This window comes from Melozone crissalis, unplaced genomic scaffold (assembly GCF_028551555.1).
Source record: "Melozone crissalis strain CALT ecotype California unplaced genomic scaffold, PUWL_Pcris_2 ptg000023l_1, whole genome shotgun sequence".
NCBI lineage: Eukaryota > Metazoa > Chordata > Aves > Passeriformes > Passerellidae > Melozone > Melozone crissalis.
The window spans coordinates 33,454,832-33,481,574 of record NW_026535801.1 but is presented as its reverse complement, the minus strand read 5'-3'; the positions used below and the strand labels follow the sequence as shown (position 1 = coordinate 33,481,574).

Sequence of the window (26,743 nt, the reverse complement as noted above, 5' to 3'; positions counted from 1 at the left end):
CAACAGACTGAGCCACTTCTGAGTATGCTGAGTGCTTGGTCATGCCAGTTTCACATGCCACCTTGTAGCTGTTGGCATGAACACATATTCCTTGTTTTTAGTTTCTTAGTGAAGCAGTGAAAATAAAGTATGTGAAATAGGATTAGACTACATCACACCTAGATTTAACTGTGATGCTGTTGGTTTTGCAGAGTTGGCATACCAAGGAAGCTTCATAACCAGATAATAATGTGAAATATATTTTTCAACACATCTGTACTTTTTTCATAGACAAAATAAGTGGATATTATCATTAATTAATTTCCCAGTCAACCTGTCAAACTGCTATATTTTAAACAGTGCCATTAAGTGCATCCATATTTTTTTTAGTCATGACTTAAAACTAAAATGTGGAGATTATTAAAGAAAAAAAAGGAATGTTCTTTCTGGGTGCAGGGTCTGGGCTGCTGAACAGGCAGAAGGCAGTGTCTGTTTCAAACTTTGTTGGAACTGTAGCCCAGCCTGTGTCATTTCCAAGAGGTACCAGTGGAGTTCCTGCTGTGCTTGAAGAGAATTGTGTGTCTGGAGCTTCCAGGATCCTGTCTTATGTGGTAACTGGTGCTCCCATTCTTTGTCACTGAACTACAGAGTACAAACTATCTCATCTCTGTTTTTCTTCTCTCCTCAAAACAGGACCAGGTGTTCCAGTTGTAAGTGTGCACAGGACAAGTAATACTGATAGTGAGTATACCTTATGAAATAAGTTTCTTATCATCACTAATTTCATTGGGGAGTGTGGGAGAAGGGAGACAAAGCACATGAAAATGTCATGCAAGTACATGGAAACTAATTCATATAAAGTGCTACTAATTACCTTTTAAGCTACATCCACATCAGCAAATGGTAAGGAAAGCAGTGAATCCTAAAACTTTTTCAGATTTTTAGATATCTTTTGGACTAAATGCATGTGACTCATCTTCTGTTTACACTTGAGTAAATTAGATGCCAGGTTGGTCTTCATCCCTTTCACTTCCTATGTAGACCAGGCTGCCATTGCAGCACACCTTCTGTGTTTTTAGAGATGTTTTTAAAGTTGCAATCCAATTATGTTGACATCAGGTGCAATCCTAGGATGATTGATCATAAGAGCTGACCTACATATGGTGATTTAGTCCTTCTCTTCTATTTCTGAATCCAGAACAACTCCACTGACATTTTCAATGGAGACAAATCCAATAATAAAGTCTTTTTAGGAGGGTATTCTATACCTCTATTTGTCAAGTTTTACTCATTATTTTCTTGCATATTGATGCCAATATTTACTGTTTCGTGGCTGCTGAGGTGGTTTTTAGTGGAAGATTGTTCTTCAGCAGTTGAATTTTCCTGGTGGTGCAGCAGAGATAACAACTCTGCCACCTCCAGCTCCATTGTGACTCCACTAGCATGGAAGTGTGGATTACAGGAATGAGGGAAAAATTTTCACTCAAAAGCACAAAACCAACTCTTACAAATTTCATTAACTGGATTATCCTGATTTCCCAGAATCCAGAAATCCTGAACTGAACCTGTGTGCATCCCCTTTGTCCTGGGCCAGTCACTGTTCAGTGGAGCTAATCTTGCATGTTGAAGTACCATCCTAATTAACAGTGCCATGCTATGAAGTGTTAATTAATATCTGTACTTTAGTTTTTGGAGTTTTTTTTCTTTTTTCCTTTTTTTTTTTTTTTAATGCCATTGTTTTTGTTTGCAAAGCCCATTTCCACAGCACACCCAGGGCAGGGAGTTTTACCCAGCTCAGTAAAGGGGAGCTATTGCTCAAATAAATGTGTTTTAGACTTCTGTGGAGCTCCTCATTTCTGTGTAGGCAGGCTTTTGCTCTTTATTACCTACATCTAAAGTACTATGGAGTGTGAATTACTGAAATTGAGATTTATGTGCAGCACCTTAGAGTAAAATAAAGCAAGTCAGGATAGAGGGACGTTGTTTGTTGTAACAACAAAAAGCCAAATAATAAGAGAGATAATTTACCATTAGTGTTTCAGTGCAAGATGAGATTATCCTCTTCAATTCATAAAGGAATGATTAAGGATTATTTCAATTATTCTATCCTCAGACTATAATTATACCATTTTGGTTGACTGCCCAGAACAAGCATTCTCCTCAGATTATCTGTTTTGGCCCTAAGTGAAGAGTTTATTATTTAATTTAAAAAATCTAAATTTTGGAAGCGAGATAGGTAATCTGAGTTAAAAAAAAAAAAACAACAAAAAACACAACAAATTAGCCATTCTTTCATGTGTAAAAGGGTTGCATCAAATTAGTCTGCAGCTTTAAACCAAGCTGATAGTCTTCTTGGCTGGAGTGCAGAAGACAAATAAGGGCATACAGTGACCACATTTAGCTGTGCTGGCTAAATATTGCATTGGAATAGGTAATATTGGTGAAGAAGATGCCTGCATGAGGCTTTGGCTGTTGCCCAGCAGAGCAGCCTTGTGCTGTTACATCTGCTCTTAGGATTTGTCAGAGATGCTGATGTCCATGTTGGTCATCAGGAATTTCCTTGGTTGTGCATAATGAAAACAAAGCCCTCCAAAGCCAGAAAAATGAACTGGATGTGTATCTTTTTGAATTGAAAAGTAGCTGCATTATAAAAAAAGTATTTACAGAAGGAATTAATTTACAAGAATAATTGCAAGAATAATTTGCAAGATCATTGCACATTTTTCCTTTTCGTAAAATTATTTTGAATCTTGGTGTATCTCTGGTGTGATGATTCTCCATGCCTTTCAACATGGTTTTTCTTTCTGTTTTCTAGAGTTTTATATTTTGGAAAATAACCCTGTGTTGAAAGAAGTTGCTCTTAAGAAAAAGAATTACAAGACTGAAATCAAAATGCTTCACATTGAGGATTACGGTAAATCTGGCAAAATGTTATTTTAGCAAGCCAAAAGTTTTGTTTCAATGTTACTGTTTTTCATCTGTGTAACTACCAGCCCTTAATGTTTTGCTCTTTTCTTAAAAGAATTCCCTTTACAGTTGTCACTGCCAAAAGATTTCACGGATCGAAACCAGTATGCCCTTCTATTAATAATGTAAGTATCTGCTTAGAATCACTCAAAATAATAAAAAAGTGTTTTGTAGAAAATATTTAGATCTGAAATTAGGGGGTTTTTTTTGTTTCTTTGGTTTTTTCCTTTTGTAGGAAAAAAAAAATCTCATGGATTTGAGTTGAGAAATTAAAAGGCTTGTTCTTGGGAAGATTTCGTGACAGGTGCTGTCTGGTAGAGATGCCTGGGGGTTTTTGTGCTAGTCAAACCTGACTGTGCTTTGCTGTACTTTCATGTTTGGGAGGCACTGGTGTTTCTGATGGTGTAGCTTTGAGAAGTCCTGCAGTGTTTCCTGGACTCTTACTGATCCTGCCCACAGAGCATCTCCCTCAGAGCATGTGCTCTATTTTATCCCTGAGAGAAATGGGTAGACCTTCCAGAAGGGGCTCAGTTGAGATGCATAAAGCAAAACTGCTTTTAGGAACTCCAGAATGAAATAAAAAGTTACTTTTGATCTTCAGTGGTTGAAGGCATGATAGGCATGATCCAAAGTCTGTGGATTTTTGTAGAAAAGCTGCATGGGAGGAGAATGGTATTCCCTGGAAACCCATGCTGTTCCTTCGAAAGGAGATGGAGTGTGTGTTCTTGCTGGGAGAGTCAGCCTTTAAGTTATGTGTGTGTACATGTGTAGCAGAGGAAAAGAACAGAGTCATGAGAGCCTACCTGGGAAAGTGTGGCCAGCTCAGGACATCACTCCTGTCTCCACCTGAACTCAGCATGTGTGGAGAGAGCTTTCCTGGACCTACAGAGCTCCTTCCAGTCCCAGCTGGAAAAAATTGATGTGAATTTCAGTAAAATGTAGATGTGTGCTGCTAAGTTGATGAAAATGCCACGTTACTGAGCTGTCACCTGGAGCAGATCTCCCCTCAGCAACAGCACAGATCCTCATTGTTGGATGTGAGGTGTTTACAGACCTGAGCTGCTGAATGATCCCAAATTCCCCTGCTCAGATCAGATAACAGGACAGAAAGGCACAAACCTGCTTATTTCTAAGCCCAGTTTGTGTTTTAGAACTCAGAATTTTCAGTTGTAATTATCTGCAGTTGTGGAAGCTCTCTGCTTTAATTGGCTCACAAACACATTTTTCTTCCCTTGTGGAGAAACAGGGCACATGGATTTTATTTCATCTTTGCAGCATGATCTTGGAGGCATGATTATATTTTAAGCAGCTCTTATACGAGTGCCAAAGGCAAACTGACTCTGTGAGTTGACCCCAGCAGCACTACAGGCACTTGTGCTTATTCCTGTTTCTGTGAGCAGGGAAACACAAAGGTGTAAGCAGTGCAACGCTTCCCTTTTCAAGTATCCCAGAAAAATACATAATCTGCCATATACAGCTGTGGGAGAATATGGGGTTATAAACTCATGTAGAACCTAGAGAAGACAGAAGGGAAAGATCAGAAACCCGACAAATCCAAGACCAGGAAATCACAGGAAAAGAGAAAAAAAAAAAAAAGCTAAAAAATATTATTTTGAATTGTTTTTCAGTATCGAGAGTTGAAAGAAGTGAGTATTGAGTCAGGCTCTGAATTTAAACTTGCCAAAGTTGTTGCTACCCAGTGAGCAAATAATGTGGCCAAGTCATGATGTATGGTTATGTTTTATGATTGTTTTGGGTTTTTTTTATGATAGGCATGTGAGATAAAAAGGAAAGTCATCAATTTATGAATACAAATTGTTGTATCTACATTTATTGTATGGAGACTTTGTGTCTTTTCGGTCAGATTCTTTGCAATACTGAATTCTCATTTAGCAGGGGTTATTTCTAGAAAACCCTATACACTAGTGAAAGAATGAAACTGAAAATTTTAAATCAGTCCTGTCTCATGTACTGTAGCATGTTTTGTGTCCTCCTTTTCCCTAGAAGAAAAAGAAGTTACATTAAGCTGTATTTCTTCAGCAGCTTTTACAGACTTAAAGCTAAGGTTGCCTGCAATCCCTTTTTCTATTAAAGAGGTCCCCAAATGAAATATAAAACTGCAAACTGTCACTGAAGTTATGAGAGTTTCCCTTGTGGGATGATTATTTGAGCCTAATAAATTCTGTCTAGCTCCTGAGAAAGAACTGTTGGATATCTGTGGGTGTGTAGGGGGTAATTTCTTGTCCTACACAGCTCCAAATTAACATCCTAAGGTTTATTTCATGATCAGAAGTGCTACTTTCAGAAAAAAAAGAGAAAAGTATTTAGGTCCAAGGAGAAAATGTAGCTTTTATAGGGAACATTGATTAGCTGTGTAGATGGTGCAATTTCCCAGATACTTGACTTTCCTGAGTCCCAGAGTGGTACTGTTGGGGCTGATGGAGAAACACCCTGTTCCTACTGCCACCAGTGTTAGATGAGAACTGGGGGCTGATAACAAGTGCTGTCTTTTGCACTGTTCAGCTGCCCCTGCTTTCCTTCTCCCATTCTCAGCCATGGTATGATTATCATTATATTCCAGCTATTGAGAGAAAAACCTTTGAAAATGAGTGTTTATCAATGTCCTTGGTAAGAATGTTGGTTTGATTGTATGTCCATTTTTTGGAAAGGAGATTATATGAAACATCTTGATCCAGGAAACATGCACTTAGAGATACAAATCCAGCAGATACAAGACCAGAAAAGTGGAGAGTATTAGCAGAGAAGAGATGTTTGCTTTCCCATCTCAGTAGCACTGCACTTTTAGAGGAAAAAGAGAAAAGAGGGAGGAAGAGAGGAAGGTGATGAGTGATTTTATTATGAGGATGATGTTTGATGTAATCTGTTACTTGGGTTTTTTTTTTTTTTCAAATCACTGAAAGCTAGTAGCTATTTCGAAGGTGCATGACTATGAAAAAGTTTAAGTGTTCATGCAGGGATGCCTGCAGGTATGTTTGAACTTCCAGCACATGGCCCCCAGATGCCTGAGTGTTAAGGCTGAATCCTAGAAGGAAGCTTGTACCAGAGGAATCTGCTCCTGGTGTGAAACCTGAGTGTGAACTGAGTACAGTTCCATGTAGACATCCTTAAGCTCAGCTTAAGGACCAGGACCTGATTTTGCTGTAACCATCAGCATAAAGATTACATGAACATTCATCCATTAGCAGCTTCAAATCAAGCTGCAGTATTCAAATAGTAGGTTATTGTATTGCTGTGGTAAAATTTATGTCCATCTGGATGGCTGGGCTGTCTAACAGGTCTCATGTAGAAACCAGTTATGTTGTCTGACACTCTTTTTCTTTCTAGAACTGTGATGAGTAGCCCATAAAATGTTAAATAGATTAAAACACTTTCTTCCATTTGTTCTCTTAAACCACTGATAATGTTTCACACTCAGTTTCCTTCTGATGTAATACACACAGTGTAACTATATATTAGAGAGCTGCATGGTAATTGCCTGAAAAAGTGATTACCCTCTCTTTTCTATATAATTAAGATCAAAGTTTAAATTTCAAATCCTTGATTTCCTCATTATGGTTCACCTTACTCATTAAAAAAGTTGGAAGATACTCTTCTTGGTAACACACAGGAAATGATTAAGTAAAGACTCTGGCATTTAATCTGGGTAATAAAATCAGAGCTGATAATCATTCTTTATTTTGCCTTGATCATAATTAACCTCATTCCTTCAAATGTGTAGATAATGTATCTTAAATATCAGTATCTATTATTTAATGCCTTTTAAAGTTGTCCACTATGTAAGTTGATTTTGTAAAACTGAATCAATGAAAAGATTGTCCTGGTGTTTGAGGGGGGTTTGTTTAGTTATTTTTTTATATTTTGGTCATAAGCAGGGGTTGGTTTACCTGGTTTTGAACTGGTGAAAGTTTGGGCCTTGCACAAAGAGTCAAACATGTTTGTGCCCCCAGTGAATGCACTCTCAGGACTGATAGCAAGATGACGCAGTAGGGTTGAAAGTGAATCTCTTGTGCAGCTTTGAAAACAAGCCATTAAAAGACTATAAGAAATATAGACAGGCATAATGAAATATTGGGAAATATGTGTCTGCTGTCTCTCTGTGGAGGACAGAAACACACCTCAAATGCTCAGCATCATTTTACAGTGGCAGCTGAAGAGTAAAGAGACCTTTTGGTGTTAATAGGAGTTCTGATATGTACCTCAGTGCAAATAACTTTAAATGCTTATCACAGACTATTTATGTGGACATTCTTAAAAATAAACTAGGCACTGGAAAATTGCTTCCTAAAGTAATACATCAAACAATCCATCATGCAGGGCTGGGCAATGTATAGTGTTTAAACTCTGAGTCCAAAAGTAGCCCGGCTATGACCTCCAAAAGGAGCTTAAGAAACCAGCGCTGTCAGTTCTCACCCACTGAGAGACTTGCTGAGGTTCTGTTTGTTGTTCCTTTTTATTGCGGGAATTCACTTTGATTTAAAACACTTTTTTGGTTTTAAGCAGTTTCTGGCTTAGAGAAGGGCTTATAAGTGTAATGGTGCTTCTCCTATTCCTAAGTGTCTAGAAAAATAACATAGATATCTATATCTACCAGATGTATGTATAACCTTAATATAGAACATGTATAAATCAAATGTGATCACTGTGTTAGTTTTGTTCTCATATTTAAAGGGAGGAAAGCAGGCTGACCCACAATATTTTCACTTGTGTGGAATGTGTTCATCTGTTGGAAAGTTACCTAGTCAAACATGGATATTTCTATGTATTATTGTGGAGACTTGGAATAACTTACAAATAATTGTAACTGGTCTGAGACTCATTTGAAGTAATGATAAATACTTACATTGGAAGTAATGATAAATACTTTTTGAAAACATCTGTGTGAATGTGTAGTGCTTCTGAAAATCTTGCTCTGTGCAATGAGCAGATATGGGAGCATTGTTCTGCTCCTTATTGCAAATAATAATGATTATATACTTCCTGAGTATATACTTTTCTGCAGAGCTCACTTGACAGTATTTCCAGACTCATTGCTTCACAATGTTAGTAATTAGTATAATCATAACTGAATTGGTTAAGAATACCAAAAAAAAAACCTTTTTCTTTTTATAAAGCCAAGTATAAACCTGATGTGCAAGATAATGGTAAATCAAGCATAACATATTGTGGCTGAGTCTGTTACCAAGTAATCCTGATTTCAGTACATAAGATAGCAACTCAATAAATAGGTCTGACTGAACTTGAGAACACACACACTCATCATATGCTTGTTAATTAACTGAGTGATTACCTTGAAGGTGGTCTGTGTTATCCACAGCCCAAGCCAGATACTGAATCAGCACGTTATTGTATTTATAAGACAGGACTTATTGGAGGATATTTTATCTCTCTTTCCTCCCCAGGGTTTACATAAGTCTATTTGGCAAAATAATAACTTCTGTCTTCATCTTTCTTTCACCTTAGACAGGATATTCCCACAGACCATCCAATTTAATTTCCATACAGCCAGCACAGACACTTTTACATTTTAATTTGCATTCCACTGGCAGATCCAGCCTGCATAGAACTATTTTGCATTTTTTACAACTTCATGGTAGCCTGTTCTTTTATTCTGTGTTTATCTTGGGGGAAAATAATGACAAACTTCCCTTTTTAAACTGACATTTTACTTTCTTTGTAAGGAAAATAGTGTATTTGGCTTCAATGGAAAATCTTATTGTTCTTCTAGAAACTGCATTCTCCCATTCTATTTCACCTTTTGTGCTGTAAACCGCCTTTTTTTTGTCATAAAATAGACTTATCACTCCTGCCTGCATCCATTTCTTCATATGAATTTTGATGGAGAAAATAGAATTTTCTCCAGTGTATGCTTTAGTCTTCTTTGTACTGTATTTCAAAAAATCTATTCAAGAATACAATAATGCAATTATTTTTGTTTTCTCAGGTGACATCCTTCTTAATAGTATTATATATCCTACAAAATGGTAATCAGGGTGCTGAATGAATTTACCTCATTGTGTGTTCAGTGAGACTTCACAAATTCTGCATGAGCCTTCCCAGAACTGAGCTAGCCATTAGTGATTTTGTTTGGGGATTTTTCCTCCACTTTATTATAAGCAGCACTACCTGCTTTAATTTTCTGTGTCCTTCAGCAAAGTGTATTCAGGTACTGGCAGCACCACGGCACAATGGTTATAAAGTTAAAGAAATTCTGCTGCTGCAGGGCTTGCAGCCCTGATGGGATGGTATTGATGGAAGTGACAGTAGCTCAGCAGGGTTGCATAACCAACTGAACTCTGCCACGCAGGCTAAATAAAATATCAGAGCTCGGCACAGTGCATCACATTGTCAATAGTCTTCGTTTGTGTCTGGTGTGTTGGTATTTGCAGTGATGAAGCTCCAGGCAGCCAGTTGGTTACAGATAAGTTTCACATTGACTGGGACTCAGTGCTTGTCAACTCTGATAATGTCATCGTAGCTCGATTTGATGGCAGAGGGAGTGGATTTCAAGGCCTCAAGATCCTACAGGAGGTGCATCGGTGCTTAGGATCAGTGGAAGTGAAGGACCAAATAGCAGCTGTAGAGTACGTATGTGCAAACTCTTCTTGTCTTTCACCTTGCCTCCTCCTGGATGAGTGAGCTCTTGGACTAAAACTGCCCAGAATGTTTTCTCTGCATTGTTCGTGTTTGGGTTTTAATGCAGTTGCATATTTTGAAACTTTGATTTTTACTTGCTGTTTATAATGGAAGGATTAAAGAGGTGGTTTTGGGTTTTCTTTGAGTTGGTGCTTTCTTTGCTAGAGCTGTACTGCTCTGTGCAATCCAAATATGCCACCTGAGCTAATTCATATTTGTCTATATTCCATAGGTAAATTTCTTGCTGTCCACATTAACATGTAAATACATTTGTGTTACAATATTTTAGGGCTATACCAGAGATTATTGCTCTAATTTAGACCACTAGAACTCCATTTGCTTTGTGCAATTACTCCAGAACTCTGTGGTAGAAATGAGAGCATTTTGGCAAATGCCTGTTATTCCTCATTTGTATTATCATTCTTAGACTGATATGATTCTACCAGCTGCAGAAAAGAGTAATTTCTGTCTGTGGAGTAGTCATGCATAGCTTGGACAACACTCCTTACTCAGGGTGCATGTGTCAAAATGGCTCATACCAAGGTCTGGATGGATTTTTCCTGGGTTTTCCCAGGGAAAGACAGATTTTAAGCCAGATATTTTTTTCTTCTTTTGAAAGGGGTCAGTGCTTCACCCATTCCATGAATAAGCAGCTGTGTCTGATATTTCCCCTCAGGTTATTCTGTCTTTTCTATATGAAATTCACCACAGATGATTAATGGCCTTGATGAGAGAATTAATTATTTGTATAATTATCTAGATTCAAGAAGTTCCATTCATCTTACCTTCCTTTAGCTGGTGCTAGGCACCTGGTCAAAGCCAGTCATTTAAGCTCTAGTCAGTGGAAAATCCTGGCATTTCTGAGGGATGACCCTCCCAAGAATGAGAGAAGTTTCCAACATGTGTAGGAATGCTAAAGGGTATCTCTCTTCTCTCCATTAACTGAAAAGCAGATGTAAATGGATAATTTAGACAAGATGCTTAAATTCAGAGATCTAAATTAGGTGAGATTGGCCAAACACCAACTGTTTGCCTTATGAAAAAGGAATTAGGAAGCAAGTCACATTTCCCAGTGCAGTACTACTTGTATGGATGTAATTTCTTCTTCTACCTGATCTCCATGTATGGCAATTCCTTAATGCACAAATAATGTTCTTTACATACTCTATTCAAAAAGTAAAATCCACTGTTTTACTTTAACAAAATTAAAAAAGAAGCTTTTTATTTTCCTTTCAGATCACTTCTGAAACAGCCCTTCATTGATCCTAAGAGACTGGGTGTATTTGGAAAGGTAATGTGCGAAAATAGCAGGCTATATCATCATGACTCTTTAAGAAAGTGCTGTCAGTTCATAAGCAAATATATTAATATATTTTCCAAAGACAATTTTAGTTGTTAAAACAGGAGAAAAAAGCCATCCATAATTTACTGTCTGTTCTGTACAGTATTTTTTTTCTCAGAACAGGTATTTAAGTCAATAAAATCAGTTTTATGATATAACACTATTTGCATTTCAGAATCTGAAGGGGAAAGTATTTGTTAAAAATTCTGCTTCCTGCTTTCTTTAGAAATTTTTAGTAGGGACTTGGGTTTTGTGAAAGCTTGTTTATTGCAGTTTTATGTTTGGGCTGCAGTTAAATTGACAATGTTGTCCTATAAAATACAGGTTTTATATCTGAATGTTTTACTGACCCTTGAGCTTAGCTGAGCACCTACCCTGTGGTACTGTCAGCAAGCTCCTTGTTGCACCAGTGAGAAATCTTGCCTTTGCTGTTTTATCAGCTTTGTGTCATTGCCCCTAGCACGAGATACAACGAGGCAAAGGCTCGACTTTTAGTAGCAAATTAAACAGCATTTTACTGATATCTATTAAAAATCAGCAATTAGAAACACCCCACAACTGCTGCTTCATCCATGAACCGGCATGTGCAACCTTTTAAATTTGTTAAATCGTTTTTTTTTTTATTAAAATGAAGCTGTTTTCTGCCTTTGAGCTCAAAGCAGTAGCAAACCCTGATCAAGTACGCCCCAGTCATCACTTTTAAGAGCAGCATGTGTTTCTCCATGAAGTGCCTTAGTTCTCACTCTGCTGCTGAGCTGCTGCACAGCCTCAGGCAAGTCATTTAACCTGCATGTCTCAGCCTGTCTGGATGCAGGATGAGGAGATTGACATTTACCTCCTGCATGGTAGCATTTTGAGGACTGGCTGATGTTTGTGACTATTATTAACATTTCACATGAACATGACCTTCCTCAAAGATCTGAGCTCCTGCTGCACTCCTTGAGCTAAGAAAGAAGCTCTCAGTGCAAAAATGGGTCAAAACCAGTATTTGGGTTGTAAGGGAGCAGCCGGAAATTTTCCAGCTGAGGATGTACAAGCAGGGCCAATTTCATGCACCAGATGATCGTGGCACACACTTCTACTCAGGTTTTAATGCCTGTTACCAATGTGTATGAAAGTACACAGGCATAGAAGCATCAACGTTTCTACATATCCTCTTCCTCTTTCAATCCTTTGATTGAAAATCCTGGTTTTGGAATGAAATCCCTGAGCAGCCAGAATTGCTTGGTTTTGCCTGCAGAAATTCTTTTCATTGCTACTTGAAAATTCCCACTTGTTTTCTGCCAGAGATTCGTCAGTATCTTTTTTCCTAAGAGTGATGTGACGAGACAGTTACTGAAGAGCATGCCTGTAACCATGGCTTTACATATCTGCCAAGACCTACCCCAAATTCTCTTTTCTTTCACAAAATGTTATTGATTGCCATGTTCCTGCATTTATTTTCTGAAAGCGGTGTTGAGGAATGAAGAGTGGGAAATTCAATAAGCTTTCAACACTGCTTTGAATTCAGGGAAATTTCCCCTTTCCAAGTCAACCTTTCAGAGTTGTTTTTTTTACTGTCAAAAGAAAAAAAACCATAAAATTTAAAAGTCAGTTTTATAATTAACAATAAAAATATATTTAACATCTTCTTAGGGTTATTTGTATTCTTCCTCCACTCTGCTTGTTTTAGAGTCAATTAAAAATCTTTTTTAAAACTCATTTCCTTTATATCACATACAAGAACGTGATATGGAAACAATTTTTTTCCATTAAATTTGCTGTACTGATGGAAACAGAATGTGCACTTTGCTTGAAGATAAGTTGACTTTGGAATGGCTTAGTGCTGATCTCATAAAACTGGACATGTACACTTTCAGGAAGCTCTCTAAGAAGTTTCAGAACTATACAGAAGTAAAATTCCTGTCACAATTGGTGATGTCAATGAGGCACAAGAGTAACAAGACTGTCCAGAAGGTCACAGTGGGTAAAATTTCCAGGCAATCTGCCAATGCCCCCTTGCTTATCTCTGTGAGGGGTGCAAGCCTAAGTGATGCCTGATCCAAGGGCCTGAGCTGTTAGACAGCCAAGTGTGGTTCCGTGGAGTTTGTGGTTTTATTCATGGAAGTGGAAAGAGAGTTTAAAAATAAGTTGCATTTCTACAGCTGACGTCTTTCTTGAAAATGTGGCAATTAGGCTGCAACCCCAGAAACCCAGTAGGTGAGTGAGGCAGCACATGTTCTTGCATCAGAGCATATGGAATAGCAATGTCACTGTGAAATTCTTCTAAGAATTTATAAATAACTCACTCTGTAATGTTTTTAGTCTTGGAAAGCCTGGCTGGAAGGAAGGACAAAGGCACAAAGGGAAGAAACTCTCAGGAGAATTAAACAAGGTCTTAATGAAAACATGGAATAAATAATAAATAACCTGGCAATACCTATCCCTGGATTAAAATTGTGCTGTGCAGCTAGTGGGCAAGACACAAACAGAATATTAAACAAAAGTAAAAGCAGAGAAAACCCAGAGGCAGAGGAAAGTTGCTATTCTTTTAAGCTCTTTGAATTATACAAATTAGAGGTGCCCACTCAGAAATTCTGTCTTAGGTGAAATCTGGTCCTGCTCATGGACAGATCTGGATGGCTCTTGGCCTCCTGGGCTGAAATTTGTATGGGAAAGGAATAACTCAGTTCCCCACACATTTCCTTTGAAAATCCATCTCCTATTTGGTATTTTCTTCAGTATGTCCATCCCTTAATATGGATTGATTGCAGAGTACAAGAAACCTCTTTACTTACATTTCTTAAATAAGGTTAAAGGGTTTTCAAATATTGCCATTCTTCCACAAAAATAATCTGTTCAATAAATATTTAGGCATGAAGAACAGGAGCAGGCAGCATTTGTAAAAGTCTCTGAGAAAACTATAAGCACTTGATGCATAATCTTTTTTTGGATCAGCTGGTGTTTTACATTATATTTTCCCTGTCATGGGATAATTTTGTCTTCCTGAAATGTGTTGTGCAAACACAAAACAGCAAAAACAACAAAATACTTGAAGAAATACCAATTTTTCAGTACCAATGAAGGGAAAACAGATGGCAAGCAGAGAAATTTGAGGAGCCTGTAATATACGAGTAAATCATTGATTCCAGGTGCCACATTCAGAATTCCATTTTCTGTGAGTCTGGAATGATTACAGGTGTACAGAAGTGGATTGCCAGTGTCATTTCAAAGAAATCTGTGGTTTCAAGTTAAAGTTTTCAAAAAGGTTTCATGACTCTCTGGTATCAGCTATTCCAGGGGAGATGTGTTAGACTTCAGAGATGGTGAAGAAATGTTCAATACTCATTAACTGCATAGATTAAAAGATCCCATGACCAGGTCAATGGGATCTTTATGCACCCTTGAACTGGTAAAATTATACCACTGGATTAACACAATGGCTTTTAGCTTTATTTTTGCTATAATGAAATAAATAAACCAAAATTTCCATCCCATTGTTAGGGATATGGTGGCTACATTACATCCATGATTCTGAAATCCAGCGAGCGGCTCTTCAAGTGTGGAGCTGTGGTGGCACCAATCACAGATATGAAGTTATATGGTGAGTAATCCCTGCCCTAAACCTGGGTGATACTTTATTCGAAATAACTTGTATTCGTGGAGCTGCTGTTTATTTTAACTAAGGGCAGAAAACATAACAATGTTAGTGAGATTTCACCTCACTGTCTTGGTCTCTTCTTTAAATGAAAGTAAAGCTGACACTGGGACAGTTCACCAAAACCCACAACACATTTGGAATTATTGACAGCACTGATTTTGCAGTTACCTCATTTCTTAAGAATCCTTTATGTATATCAGCATGAATCAAATCTTTTATTAGGAATGAATCCTTTAAGGTTAGCTGTGAATTCCCTGCAATATCAGCCATGTTGTCATTCAATCACAGGTTATTTGGTTCTGTATGTAAAGTTTTGGGCACTGTGATACACAGGAAACCAAACCAGATTATTTTAATGGTCTGTTAGACTTTCTTTAGGGTTTAGCCTGTGTTTTCTTTTGGGGTTGGGTTTTTTTGTTGTTGTTTGGGGCTGGTATTTTTTTAATTATTATTTTTGTTTGGTTTTTTTCTCTTTTGACTATTTAAAAGTGGTTTTAAATGGTGCATCAAAATGGTACATTCTGTGTCTCCAAATGAACAATCTTGACTTCATGTCTTAAACAGCTTCTAAAATTATGAATTTTAAAATAGAAATAACTTGAAATTCACAAGATTTGTTGTTTTGTTTTGTTTTTATTTTTACAGCATCAGCTTTTTCAGAAAGATACCTTGGGATTCCATCAAAAGATGAAATTACCTATCAGGTAAGTTAGCATAAACAAGTAACTTAAAATGACCATTTTACTCTTAAAATGCAATTCAAATACAGCTTTGTGTGTGTTTATTCACTAGGCATCCAGTGTATTACACAATCTTCATGGTTTAAAAGAAGTGGATTTGCTAATAGTTCATGGGACAGCTGATGGTAAGTATTTACAAATGCAGCTAATTTGGAGTCAGAGCTTCTAATAGGCAGGTGTTGAAGGGCTGGTGAGGCACACACCTAGCAAGTACATTTGCAGTTTCTTTTCCCCTCTGATAAGATTTTTTTCTTTTGTTTCTGCTGTCACTTCTAACTCTGAACTGGTGAAGCTTTTTTTTGCTGAGGATTTGCACCTTTTAGGTGCTGTATGTTCTAATTTGTTTAAATTTTGTGGATCACTGTGATGCTAGTGAAAGGTATTACATGAATTATTAATAGAACAACATACATTTTTAATGTTGTCTTAAATTCATACAAATTCTGCAGGACTATCAGTACAGCTGGTGAAGTACATCACCAAATGGGAAGTTAATCTTTTCATCTAAGTAATTACAAGGTACTTGCAAACCTTCTGAAGCTACACAGAACCTTTTAATAGCACCAGTACTTTTAGCAGTAGATTAAAACAGAGAATGAATAACACAGGGTAAGTTCTAGCACTTTAGATGGAATCATAAGATGTATGAATTGAGATAATTTGTAATTGCAGATTTCACTGCAGTGTATTCTTCTGAACTTTTTAAACTGATGTGTGAAGAATGAGCTTTGATGCAGGCACAAATTACAGTGGTGCAAACAGCTGCTCTGTACAGACTGACATGCCTACTTCTTCCCCAGTATTTTCTGGTGGATGTGGGATAATACAAGGTTTCTTACTCAGTCTGAAGGGATAAGTGCCTCTCAGTGGTGAGGGCTGAGGTGACAGTGCCAGCCCATCATCCCTGATTTGCCAAACCCATTTTATGGATCCAAAGTGTAACCAGGGGGGTGCAAACCCTGTCCAGTGCTTTTCCCCAGAGCACAGCAGGGAGGGTTGAAAATAAACTGGGTGACTGAGCAGGCATGAGGGGCTCAGGCTTTACTGATTGCAGCAGGCAGCAGCAATTTCTGCCCCTGTGAACCAAGCTGGAGGGAACTGGGGCTTTGATGATGTCTGAGCAATGCAGGGTGCTCTGGCCTGGCAGTGTGGTTGTCTGCTGCCCCTGCTCAATATCACATCCAGTGACACTGCCCAGACCACTTGCAGCCTAAACTCTGCAGGGTTAGACGTGGTAATCATGGCCTTGCCACACAAAGATCAGGTTACTGATAAATTCCAGAAAATCCATTACCTAAAGAGTGGGATGTAGTGACCCCGTGCAAGCAATAGAAAATGCAGTGTGCTTTCTTTCCAGCAAATTAGAAGATGCCGTGGTGTTCAGACAGAATGGTTTTACACATCTCTAAGCTATCATAGTATGTGTAAATCAAAGGTAAACAGAGGAGTCCTCACTAAATGAAAAGTGTGGCTTCCCCTGGGGCTTCCAGCTCCTTCCTGCTGTAACACCCTGTTGCTGGTGGGGCTGGCCTTGGAAATAGTCAGCTTCAGATCCAGTAATTACAGAGCCTGGAAATGTTTTCAGCCAAAACTGTGTAACAGATAAGTATTTCACATTACTGTAGCTGTTTCTAATAATATCAAATGTTTTCTTGCAGCTAAAGTTCACTTCCAGCATTCAGCAGAACTAATTAAGCGTCTAATAAAAGCTGGGGCTAATTACACTATGCAGGTATGTGCACCTGTGACTTTTCCTATAAACATAGTTGAACATTTAACCTCCTGTTGCTATTTCTTCACTGCAAAGGATCCTCTCTACCACAACACAGTGGTATTTCCCTAATTTGCAGTTAGAACTCTGTTTAATCCCATTTTTCTCACTGTTTGTGTGGATATCGGGAGCTGTCTCATCATCTTGTTCTCCTGGAGTCTTTCTCCTCTCTCTCATCTTTCTCTTTTCTACCTGTTTATCTTACAATTATACAAAGTGCTCTGGAATCCATGGGTACTCTGTAACATGGAGATGTCACTACTTGGGGTTCCTTTTTACCTAAAAATGGTATTGGGTCACATGAGAGTAATTTACCCTTATTTTCAACATTTACATTTCTTGGAAGAGCATGACAGGGCTTCTGTCAAGGCATGGGCTTGCATGGGACACACCTGGAGCGCATGGATGCTGCTGGCAGAGGGTTTTGATTGAATCAGTCTCTAAATACTCCTGATGCTTATTGGCCATTGCAAACCTCCACCCTGCTGGGCTTAGGGTGATCCTGTAGTTTGCACTGGAGTGTGAGCTCCTGTCAGGGAGGAGGTGGCAGGAAGGGGCTTGGTGCCATTTGAGGCAGGAAAAAGGACTTCAAATGTAGACCTGTTCCTGCTGCCCATGTGGTTTCAGCTGAGGTAAAAGCCTGTGAAGAGAGGAAGAAGCAGGAATGACAGAGTTCTCCCAGAAGAGCCCTGTTGAGCTGTTCTCATGCAACCTTGTGATAACCTGGGTTGGAGGAGGCAGCTGAAGCTTTTTGGCTCAGGCCACCTCAAGTCTCTTGTCTTGTGGGCTGGACTTCTTCATTCAGCCTGCAAATCTTTGCTTAGCCTCACTTGGGAGAAATTCCCAGTGGTATTCGTTTTAAGAGATTAAAATGCCCACATCCACCCACGGAGAGAGAGAAGATGGGCTTTGGACCAGATAGGAAGATAGTTAAGATATGAATAAAAAGGGTTTTTGCCAAACACTTAGAAATTGAAATATTAAGAGGTCCTTAAAAGCATGAGGCAATTAATCCGCATGGATGTTAATGGGATTTGGATGCCTAGGCATTATTGAAAATGCTAGCTAAAGTAAACTGTTGTAAGCACAATGGCTGAGAATATAAATTTTTTCACTTCTGCAGATCCCACTGCAGTGGTTGTAAGTTCAAATTCCAAGAGAATGAGTCTTACTTTGGGTTTCATTAGCTTTCCTCGATGCCATAAAACTAATGCTATCATCCTGTTGTCATCTAAAACATATTGAAGATCAGAGAAAGAAAATTAGAGCCCTAAATATTTGAAAAGCCTTTAAAAACTATTTACTTTTTTTCCTTTCTCCTCTGCCAGATCTATCCGGATGAAGGTCATAACATTGCTTCTGAGAAAAGCAAATATCACCTTTACAGCACAATCCTTGGGTTTTTTAGTGCTTGTTTAAAGGAGGAGACACCAATTTTACCACAGGAACCTGAAGAGGATGAATAAGGAAGCCTATTTGTGTAGTACTGAAGGGGACTTACTCTGCAGCTCAATAAAACCTTAAATAAAAGTGACTGTAAGATTGCAGATTCTGCAGAAGCTCAAGGGCAGCTAAAGGATACCACAGTGGAACAGCACATTTACAGACAATGAGCTAATAAACTGGAATTCAACTGCAAAGTCCAAACATATTACCAAGGGACAAAACCTTTACCTTTGTGGAAGGTCAACTGTTGGTTACAGTTTCCTGGAAGAACTTAGTTTTGCATAAGTGTAGGGTTAGTGCATGTTTGTTATGTTAAGCCTCACTGTTGGTTCTGTAAGTGGTTGCTTGTTTTTTGGTTTTTTTTTTTATTTTATTTAAATGCACATCTTTATTCATCTTTGCATAAGGCACAACCTATCACAAGTATTATGGCCACTAATATTCTAAAAGGTGAACTGGAATCTAACACTGTAATGTTACAATAAGTGCAATTCTTCTGCTGTCTATTACACGTAAGAAACCACAGAGATAATAAAGGGCACGGTATTTTCTCTAGTTTCTGCTCAAAGGGGATATTGTCTAGTGCATCATATAACATGGTTATTGAAAATTATTTCCCCCACACAATTTAAGCATTTACAATTATTACTGTACCTATTAGTAACCAATAGGGGTCTTTTTGGTGGTGTGCTCTTGGTCTTTATGTATATACCCAGGAATCCCTAAGCAGAAATTCTTTCTGAGCTTGAAGAAACTTTTTCAAGATGTAATTGACAGCTGCATTTAAAACAATATCTGCAATTGAAATCATCCCCCAGTCCAAAATGTATCTATTGTTTCCTTAAAATATGTTTGAGTTGTGTTTTGGTATTGTTTATAGTAGTTAATAGTTTGCTGGTTACACTCTAATTTTAGAATATGCTACTTTGTCACATGTAAATTAGATACATAAATATTAAATTATAGTTTCAGATAAAGAAAGTTTATTAACAATGTATAATGCCATTGAGTAATACTTTACTCCTCAAATGAGGACATATTTTGTATAGTGCATCTTCCTTTCCTCCCGTCTGCTCCCAGATGTAATTCCGATGTTCATCATGGTGGTGACGTAGCTCCAACACACCTTTAGTTCTTATTCCAAGGCTGCTCATTCAGTCTCTTGCAACAAGATTTAGCTTCAACAGCATCACAGAGGAATGAAATGTTTTTCATTCAAGGCAAAGGAAGATCCAACAGATTAGATTTTATTATTTATTCAGAGGGCGAGCCCCTCGTGCATCCATTTATTTGCCAGGGTGAAGTACAGCAATAGAAATTGAAACTATGAAATAAACAAAGCAGCCAGGATGGGTCTGCAGAATATTAACTCTGATCATGGAAAGCAAGTACAGTGTTGGTTTAATTTGAGATATCTTCCTGAAGGTATGTGAAAACTCCTGACAGATGCTGTGCCGCTTATAGGGGAATAGCTGTAGTTTTCTTATTTCTGGATATATTCCAAATACTTTCCTATATAATTAAGGTTTAATTTCTTGCAAGACTAAAATGAAAGTAATTTTTGAAGGTAAATATGCTATTTAAGATGTAAAGTTCTGCATATTTTATGAGAATGAGAATTGTTTTTAATGTAATGAAAAATCACCTGAAGCTTTTTTACTCATCACTTCCTTCTGGAATATTTTCTTTCACTGTTAGGATTTTTTTTATGATGCAAATAATTAATTTGTCTGAAAGGCGTGGTTTTATGGAACACTGAAAAGTCTCTTGTCTTTTAATGTTTCGTAATTCTCTCGTTTTGTTAGCAATGTTCAACTATTTTTCAATTAGTTTAATACAATTTTAATGTGCAATGATATCTTGTTTGGGTCCCAGTGTCACCACAAAGTATGGCTTTGCTTTGTGGCATTTATAGGACATATGGAGTACATATGTATAGCGTAGGTAGGGTATAATTTATGGGGGCTACAACGTGCACTACAGTAAGATCACACAAAACAACAACAGAAAAGTAAGAGCAGAGTTCAAAGAAGGTTTTTCAATTCCTGTTTTCTATGGAGGAGCGTTGTTTTCAAGTCTTCTGTTGGCTGGGACTGCTGCTTTGTGATTTTATAAATGACACCCGTCACTTAATAAACGCTCACCTGACAACACTGATGCTTCTCCTAACCAGACGTGCTCCTAATTCATCCAGCTCAGTTCACTGAGGTGGTTTTCCCCAATTTGAGCCAAATGCACATGAAGGAAAGACAGGCTGTGGGTGTGTGCTGAGCCTCGACTCAGCGTGTGGAGGATTTGGGAAAAGGCCAGTTCCCCCAGATGTGCTGGTTGGTGTTCCGCTGCAAAGCAGCCACTCCATGCTTATGTTTGCCAAATGTCACACTTGGCTGTGTTAGTTACCTGCAAAAGGAATGCTTGTGTCTCAGCAGTGCTCAGGAAATGTTATCTCAGATGTTTGGATCCTGCACTGTTTCCTCCTTTCCCTCTAGCTCTGTTTCAGGTCCCCATTCCCAATTCTTTCTACCCCAACATCACACCTCCAGCTTTTCCAACTTTGAACGTCTCATAGGACATGGCCTTCTGTGGGAATGCCTTTGGCAAGACTGGTACTTTTAAAAAATGTGTTATCTGAAATCTGGGTGGAAATGTTTTTAATGTTTTTAATGCTTTTAATGTTTTCATGGTTTCTCACTCTGTCCTACAGATACAGATATTTTTATGTAATTATGTACACAAGGGTGAGAATCAGACACAAATTAATTGCCTTTACTGATATTTTTATGCATGAGTTGAACTCAGATATTGCAAAAGCGTGTGCCAGATGTAGGCTGTGCTAGTTAGGCTGAAGAATTTACCTTTTCTTTTGCTGACCTGTTGAAATAATCCTTCCACTTAACAGCACTACTGAACAGTGTTACCTATCAGATTCTACATCATAACTAATGGCAATCATTAATGACTCCAGGTGATTTACAGTAGAGCAAGAGTTAGTACACATTGCACTGAAAAAGCACAAGTTTAGACTTTTTGTAGCTTATCTGCTGTTGAGCACCACGATGACATTTTAGGTCTGAAAAATTGCTGTTTGATTCAGCTGTCCTTAAAATATGACACTTACTAGAACAGACCTATTTATGGAAAGCTAGGGAATCAGCATATCCATTTACTGCTTGCTAGAGCTTATCTTTACCTTCTTGATTTCCTCGCTCCTTTTTCTGCTACTACAACTTGCAAAATCTATGAAACCTGTAGGTCATATTGAAATTTCAATTATATTACCAAACCAAGCATAACTGCATGTCAATTGGAATACTTTCCCCAGATTGTTGAGTACAAAGAAAGGCTGATTATTTTTTAAAACTAATTTATTTAATCTTTTGGCAGCAAGGATGGAATTATTTATGACCTGGTTCTTTCAATGCCTGCTGTGATTTGCTATAACCAACTGCTCCTTGTTGCTCAGTTTTTGGCATATGTAGATTTTTCTTTGTGGCTGAAAGTGAAGATGATTGTCTCTGTTCTCTCAGCTCTGGCACTTTGAGTATGGAGTCAGGTTAATTTAATTGAGAAATTGCACCTTTTAAGGCAGAAGAGCTTTTATTTGGTCTGAAGCCAAAGATTCTCCTTGGAAACTTGGAATATTGAGTGTTGACTCCTCTAATAAAATGCAGAGGATACAAGGTGTGACCTCGTATCCCTCCTCACAGGTTTATTAGACTTCAGAGAAGAAACAAGAGAGGAAGACCCAGAGATCCTGAATACCACTTTCTTCTGCACAGTTTAAAAGTACCCAGGCAAGGTGCAGTGGTCCTGCTGTTTTATATTTACTGCAAGTAACTCATCCTGGCAAGTCAGTTGCCTCCAGGGAAGGAAGAACCTCACTGGTATTGATTACTGATGCATCTTCTGCACCTCTTCAGTGGCATTAGGATTCCTTCTCCTTATCCTCTGGATGATTTCAAGAGTGCTGCAGAGAATGGGGAGCTCCTGGGATGTGGCTAAGGAGAGTCACAACTTCCCAGGCACCTGGAGCTTTGAAAAGGAAAGAAAGAATTTAGTTAAACTTCTGTCTGTTGAATTTCAGACATGAAAGTGGAGAAGGAGCCTGACTTCAAGGAGGTAGGTGCATGACAATGTTAGTGATTCTTTCATTGGGGGGGTAAAACTACAGGCATCTTACAAATGCAGCTCCTAAATGTGCAGTGGTGAGTAAAATATTTGTTTTCCAATGTCTGCAGATTACAGTGTTGTCGGATTGGTTATTTGGATAGACTTAAGGAAATTAAATCACTCGAGTGTATGCAGACCAAAGTTTCCATTTTACTCAGTACTAGACCTCTTTCCTGTATAATTAGTTTAGAAATCCAATATACTATTTTACCTAGGTGGAACTTAACAACAAAATTGATTTTATAATGCCTATACTCCATAAGGACACAAATTTTATATATATATATATACAATTATTTTAATTATCTTATAAAGTGGCAATAGCCTCTTTTTAAGAAGCTTCTGATTGATGAAACCATCAGAGGGTTGGTAGGGAGATACATAGGAAATATTTCTGTGAGGAAATTGATGTTTTCTGCTGTAACATATTTTGTTTGCTGAGTGAGCTGAGAGTGCAGCTCCCTGGGGTGCTTCTGTGGGAGTTTGGATGTTGATGTCCCAAGGCTCATGTGGGGAGCAGGTACCATTTCAGGCACCTGTGTGTTCCCATCCCCCAGGCAATGCAGAACCTTCACAGTTCTTTGTGGAGGAGGGTCATAATCCAAGAGTTTAGTCCATCAAAGAACACAACTGATAGGAAAAGGTGTGAAATTGTTGCCTTGGGAATAAGAAGAAGAATATTGTTAAAATGACAGAGCAATGTGGGCATCTTGCTGTTCCCCAGTTTGTCTGGGCTGAGGGTGGGACCTTGGCCAGGGCACTTGGTGCCCAGCTCCACACACCCAGCTGGCAGAGCAGCTGGCAGCAATTACAGCTCTAGCAGGGTCTGTGAATGCTCCAGCTTCCCTGTGGGAAAAAAAGGGAAGGGCATATAACGCATGAACAGAATATCTTGTGCCTGACAATGCTGCAGAGGAGCTCTTTTAATAAAATGATGCCTCCAAAATCCTAATGGAGAGCAGCACGTGCCTGAAAAAGTGCTCTGGTTTGTTCCACCCCTCAGCCCCTTCCTGGCACATGCATTTGGCAAATAAAAGAGTGTGTGAAGTCCAGGCTTAAGGGTCTCAGCACCATTAGGAGAGGGTTAAGGAAGAAAAGTGTTCTGGGAAGACAAGCAGGAAGACACTTTATTGCAATATGTTGCTCTGTACAGAGCTGTCACTCCAAATTAAAGTGGTGCACAGGTAACCTTAGAGACAAGTGTAGCCAGTGCTTGATTCAATAAACTTTCAATAAGGCAGGATAGGCAGATCATTCTCTTATTTCAACAAAGTGTGATGAATTATGTGGTTTCTTACAGATTTTCAGTCCTGTGTTTCATTTATACCCTACATTTCAGATAGTAATTAAAAAATAAGAATTATGTTGGATACTATTCCACATTTGAAAGAAGCAGTTACAGTAAAATACTTCATTTTTAAAGAGTGAAAATTGTTACATTTAAAGGTATTTACATTGCCAGGTTAACTGTTCTTCCTTTTGGGTTGTAGTAGACGCTAAATTTATTGGGCTCACAGGTTTTTTAATTGCAGTGGAAATTGCACTGAGCTTGGACAGGGGAGCTTATCTTTCTTGTAGGAATTGCTCATGGAAATGCAGTGAATCTGAATACCAGTGAAATATTTGAAGGAGGGCTTGTAGAACAGCATATGAAAAATATAGAACATCATATCTATATACATATCTGGGAAAGTGAGGAACAGGAAGGAAGAAGTACAGTAATTTGTCAGTATAATCAGAATTAAGCAAGACATAAGAAAAGGCAGTGTGAAAAATTGATTTACGCAGAACTTTTAGTCTAAAAAGGGAGTACTGTGAGAAAGCATATAAAATTTTGTAGCTTTGCTTTATCCTAAATTTTGTTCGTTCAAGAACTTTCTGAGGCAAGGCTGGATGCAAAGTTGTGGGCAGATTTTTCCAACAGGGACCTGAGTCTCTATCAGTCATTTTCTTATTAAAAAAATATTTTAAAATCAAAGCCCATCGTGTAAGCTAGGAGCTTAGCAATAAAAAATTGAAAGAACAGGGGTTAGGCTAATTTTGAGGAGCACAGTGCTTCAAGAAGAGGTCTCATCACAGTGGGAAAATAGAGCAAGGTGCTGTTTATAGCAAGTGAGGAAGTTGAAATGTGGTTCATGAGCAGCAACAGGATGAGATTCTTTCTATCTTACTATGATGTGATGAGAAGGTGCAATTTCTTTAGTATGCTAATGAGTATTCATTCATTATAGTAAGTGATGGATGAAGGGTATCTGCCATGTCTTGCCCCTTCAGTCCATGAAAGAGGGAAAATGAAATGCAAACCTAACCTCTTCTGGTTGTTCAATAGTTCAATTTAGGATTATGGTTTTGATGAAAAAAATAATACAGTCAACATGAGCATGTTAAAAATTGATTCAGTGATAAGCACCCACTTTTTTTCAAGCCAGTCTCTTTCACATTTAATCCATCTGCAGAGAAAACTTTGGCAATTACTGTTTCTTAGCCTATCAGCCTTGGTTCCTCTGTGTGAGCATGGCACCCTGGGAAGAGAGCACAACTCAGAAATACTGATACAAAAATTGCAGTTTAAAATATGGCTGTTGATCAATCTGAAAGATTTAAGAGCTTTTTTCTAGCATCTTAGCTGAAGCTTGTAATTTTTACAGATAAATATTGATGTTGCCATAAGAGCCTTCAATTCTTCATGAAATCCTTGTTTGGGTTTTGCTCAGTGGCAGGCTTGGGGTGAGGGGAAATACACGAGGATGTCTAAACAGGAAACCAAGGAACATGGTGTAACATACACTTTGTTAGTGTTGTCCCTCCAATACTGGGTCTGGTTTCCATTAGTTTCTGGAACCAAGTATTGAAAAAAAGGAAGTCGTGTCTGCGCTTCATCCAGGAACTGCAATGAGATTCTGGAGCTATGAATGTTTTGGGGGTGGTTTTTTTTGGGTTTGTGGTTTTTTTTTTTTTTTTTTTTTTTGGTTTTGTTAGGTTTGGTTTGGTTTTTTTGTTTTGGTTTTTTGCTGTTGTTGTTGGGTTTTTTGTTTGGTTTTTTTTCTGTTTTTGTTTTGGTTTTTTGGTAGATAAAAAAAACAGCTTGATGCCTGCAGACATCATTGTGTATTTTCCCATAAATGTATGAAAACATACTGATGCTAATTCTTCTGATCATTACCTTGAGAGGGTATATCTGGAAGGAGTGGAAGCAAGCTTCCAGTTCTTTTTCCCTTTTTATATCACTAGCTGCTTATTATGGATGCTGTACTGCATTTGTGTTCTGTCCCAATTAACCTGCCACCTTCTCTAAATGAAGCTTGTACAAATGTTGCCATGCATGACCACCAAATGCCACTGCACCTCAGCACAAGCAACAGAGCTGAGGCTGTTATATGTTTCCTTTATTATAGCATTAAATTGATTATTTATACATTGATTATTAGAGCAAGTTCATCAGTTTAATGCTGTAATAAACCTGGCATTGAGCAAAGTTTTAAACGTGTCAAAGTGTAAAAATATGTATATGGCTGGACCTTTCTAAATTGCAGGATTGTGAACCAGACAGAGAGAAAAAACTGAAAGCTAAGTGTGACATTTAATGGCCATATTAAAATGCCTAATAATAAATGACAAGGTAATTAAGGTTGGGAAAAATACCCCACCAAAAGTGGTTCAAGCAATTACAGTAATGTCATGGAAGTGAAAGAATACATCCAACTTGCAGAGGGAGGATATCAGATTGTCGAAGTAAATTGATTATTCACATGGTCAGGCTCATGTAAGTGTCCCCAGCTGTATAATGTAATGTATGGACTGGCACGTCTGACCATTTTAAGAGCTGCAGAGAATTACAAACTCCACTGGGTGATGCAGAAATGTATCTACAGGTGAGGCAGGGACCACAGATACAGAATGGATCAACATGGATGAGGAAAAAAGGGAAGGAGGTTTTATACAGTTGCTGCTTTGTGGAAAATCTGTGCCAGACTCAGGCTACTGCAGAATCTGAACCCAGGCCTAAGGGTTTATGTAGAGATAGGAAGATTATA

General features: G+C 38.2%; 1 protein-coding gene across 2 annotated transcripts in view; it reads left to right on the top strand.

Annotated features, from left to right (window-relative positions):
* The window catches only part of DPP10 (dipeptidyl peptidase like 10), a 434,475-nt gene extending 413,366 nt beyond the window's left edge, over positions 1 to 21,109 (top strand). For both annotated transcript variants that reach the window (XM_054277922.1, XM_054277921.1), the window contains exons 17-26: positions 673 to 720; positions 2,795 to 2,893; positions 3,002 to 3,071; positions 9,354 to 9,548; positions 10,837 to 10,891; positions 14,426 to 14,525; positions 15,228 to 15,286; positions 15,375 to 15,447; positions 16,981 to 17,054; positions 18,422 to 21,109. In XM_054277922.1, the coding sequence (XP_054133897.1) occupies positions 673 to 720; positions 2,795 to 2,893; positions 3,002 to 3,071; positions 9,354 to 9,548; positions 10,837 to 10,891; positions 14,426 to 14,525; positions 15,228 to 15,286; positions 15,375 to 15,447; positions 16,981 to 17,054; positions 18,422 to 18,559 (911 nt within the window). In that variant the 3' untranslated portion in view covers positions 18,560 to 21,109. The remainder of the gene's footprint in view (positions 1 to 672; positions 721 to 2,794; positions 2,894 to 3,001; positions 3,072 to 9,353; positions 9,549 to 10,836; positions 10,892 to 14,425; positions 14,526 to 15,227; positions 15,287 to 15,374; positions 15,448 to 16,980; positions 17,055 to 18,421) is intronic.
* Positions 21,110 to 26,743: the final 5,634 nt, after the last annotated feature.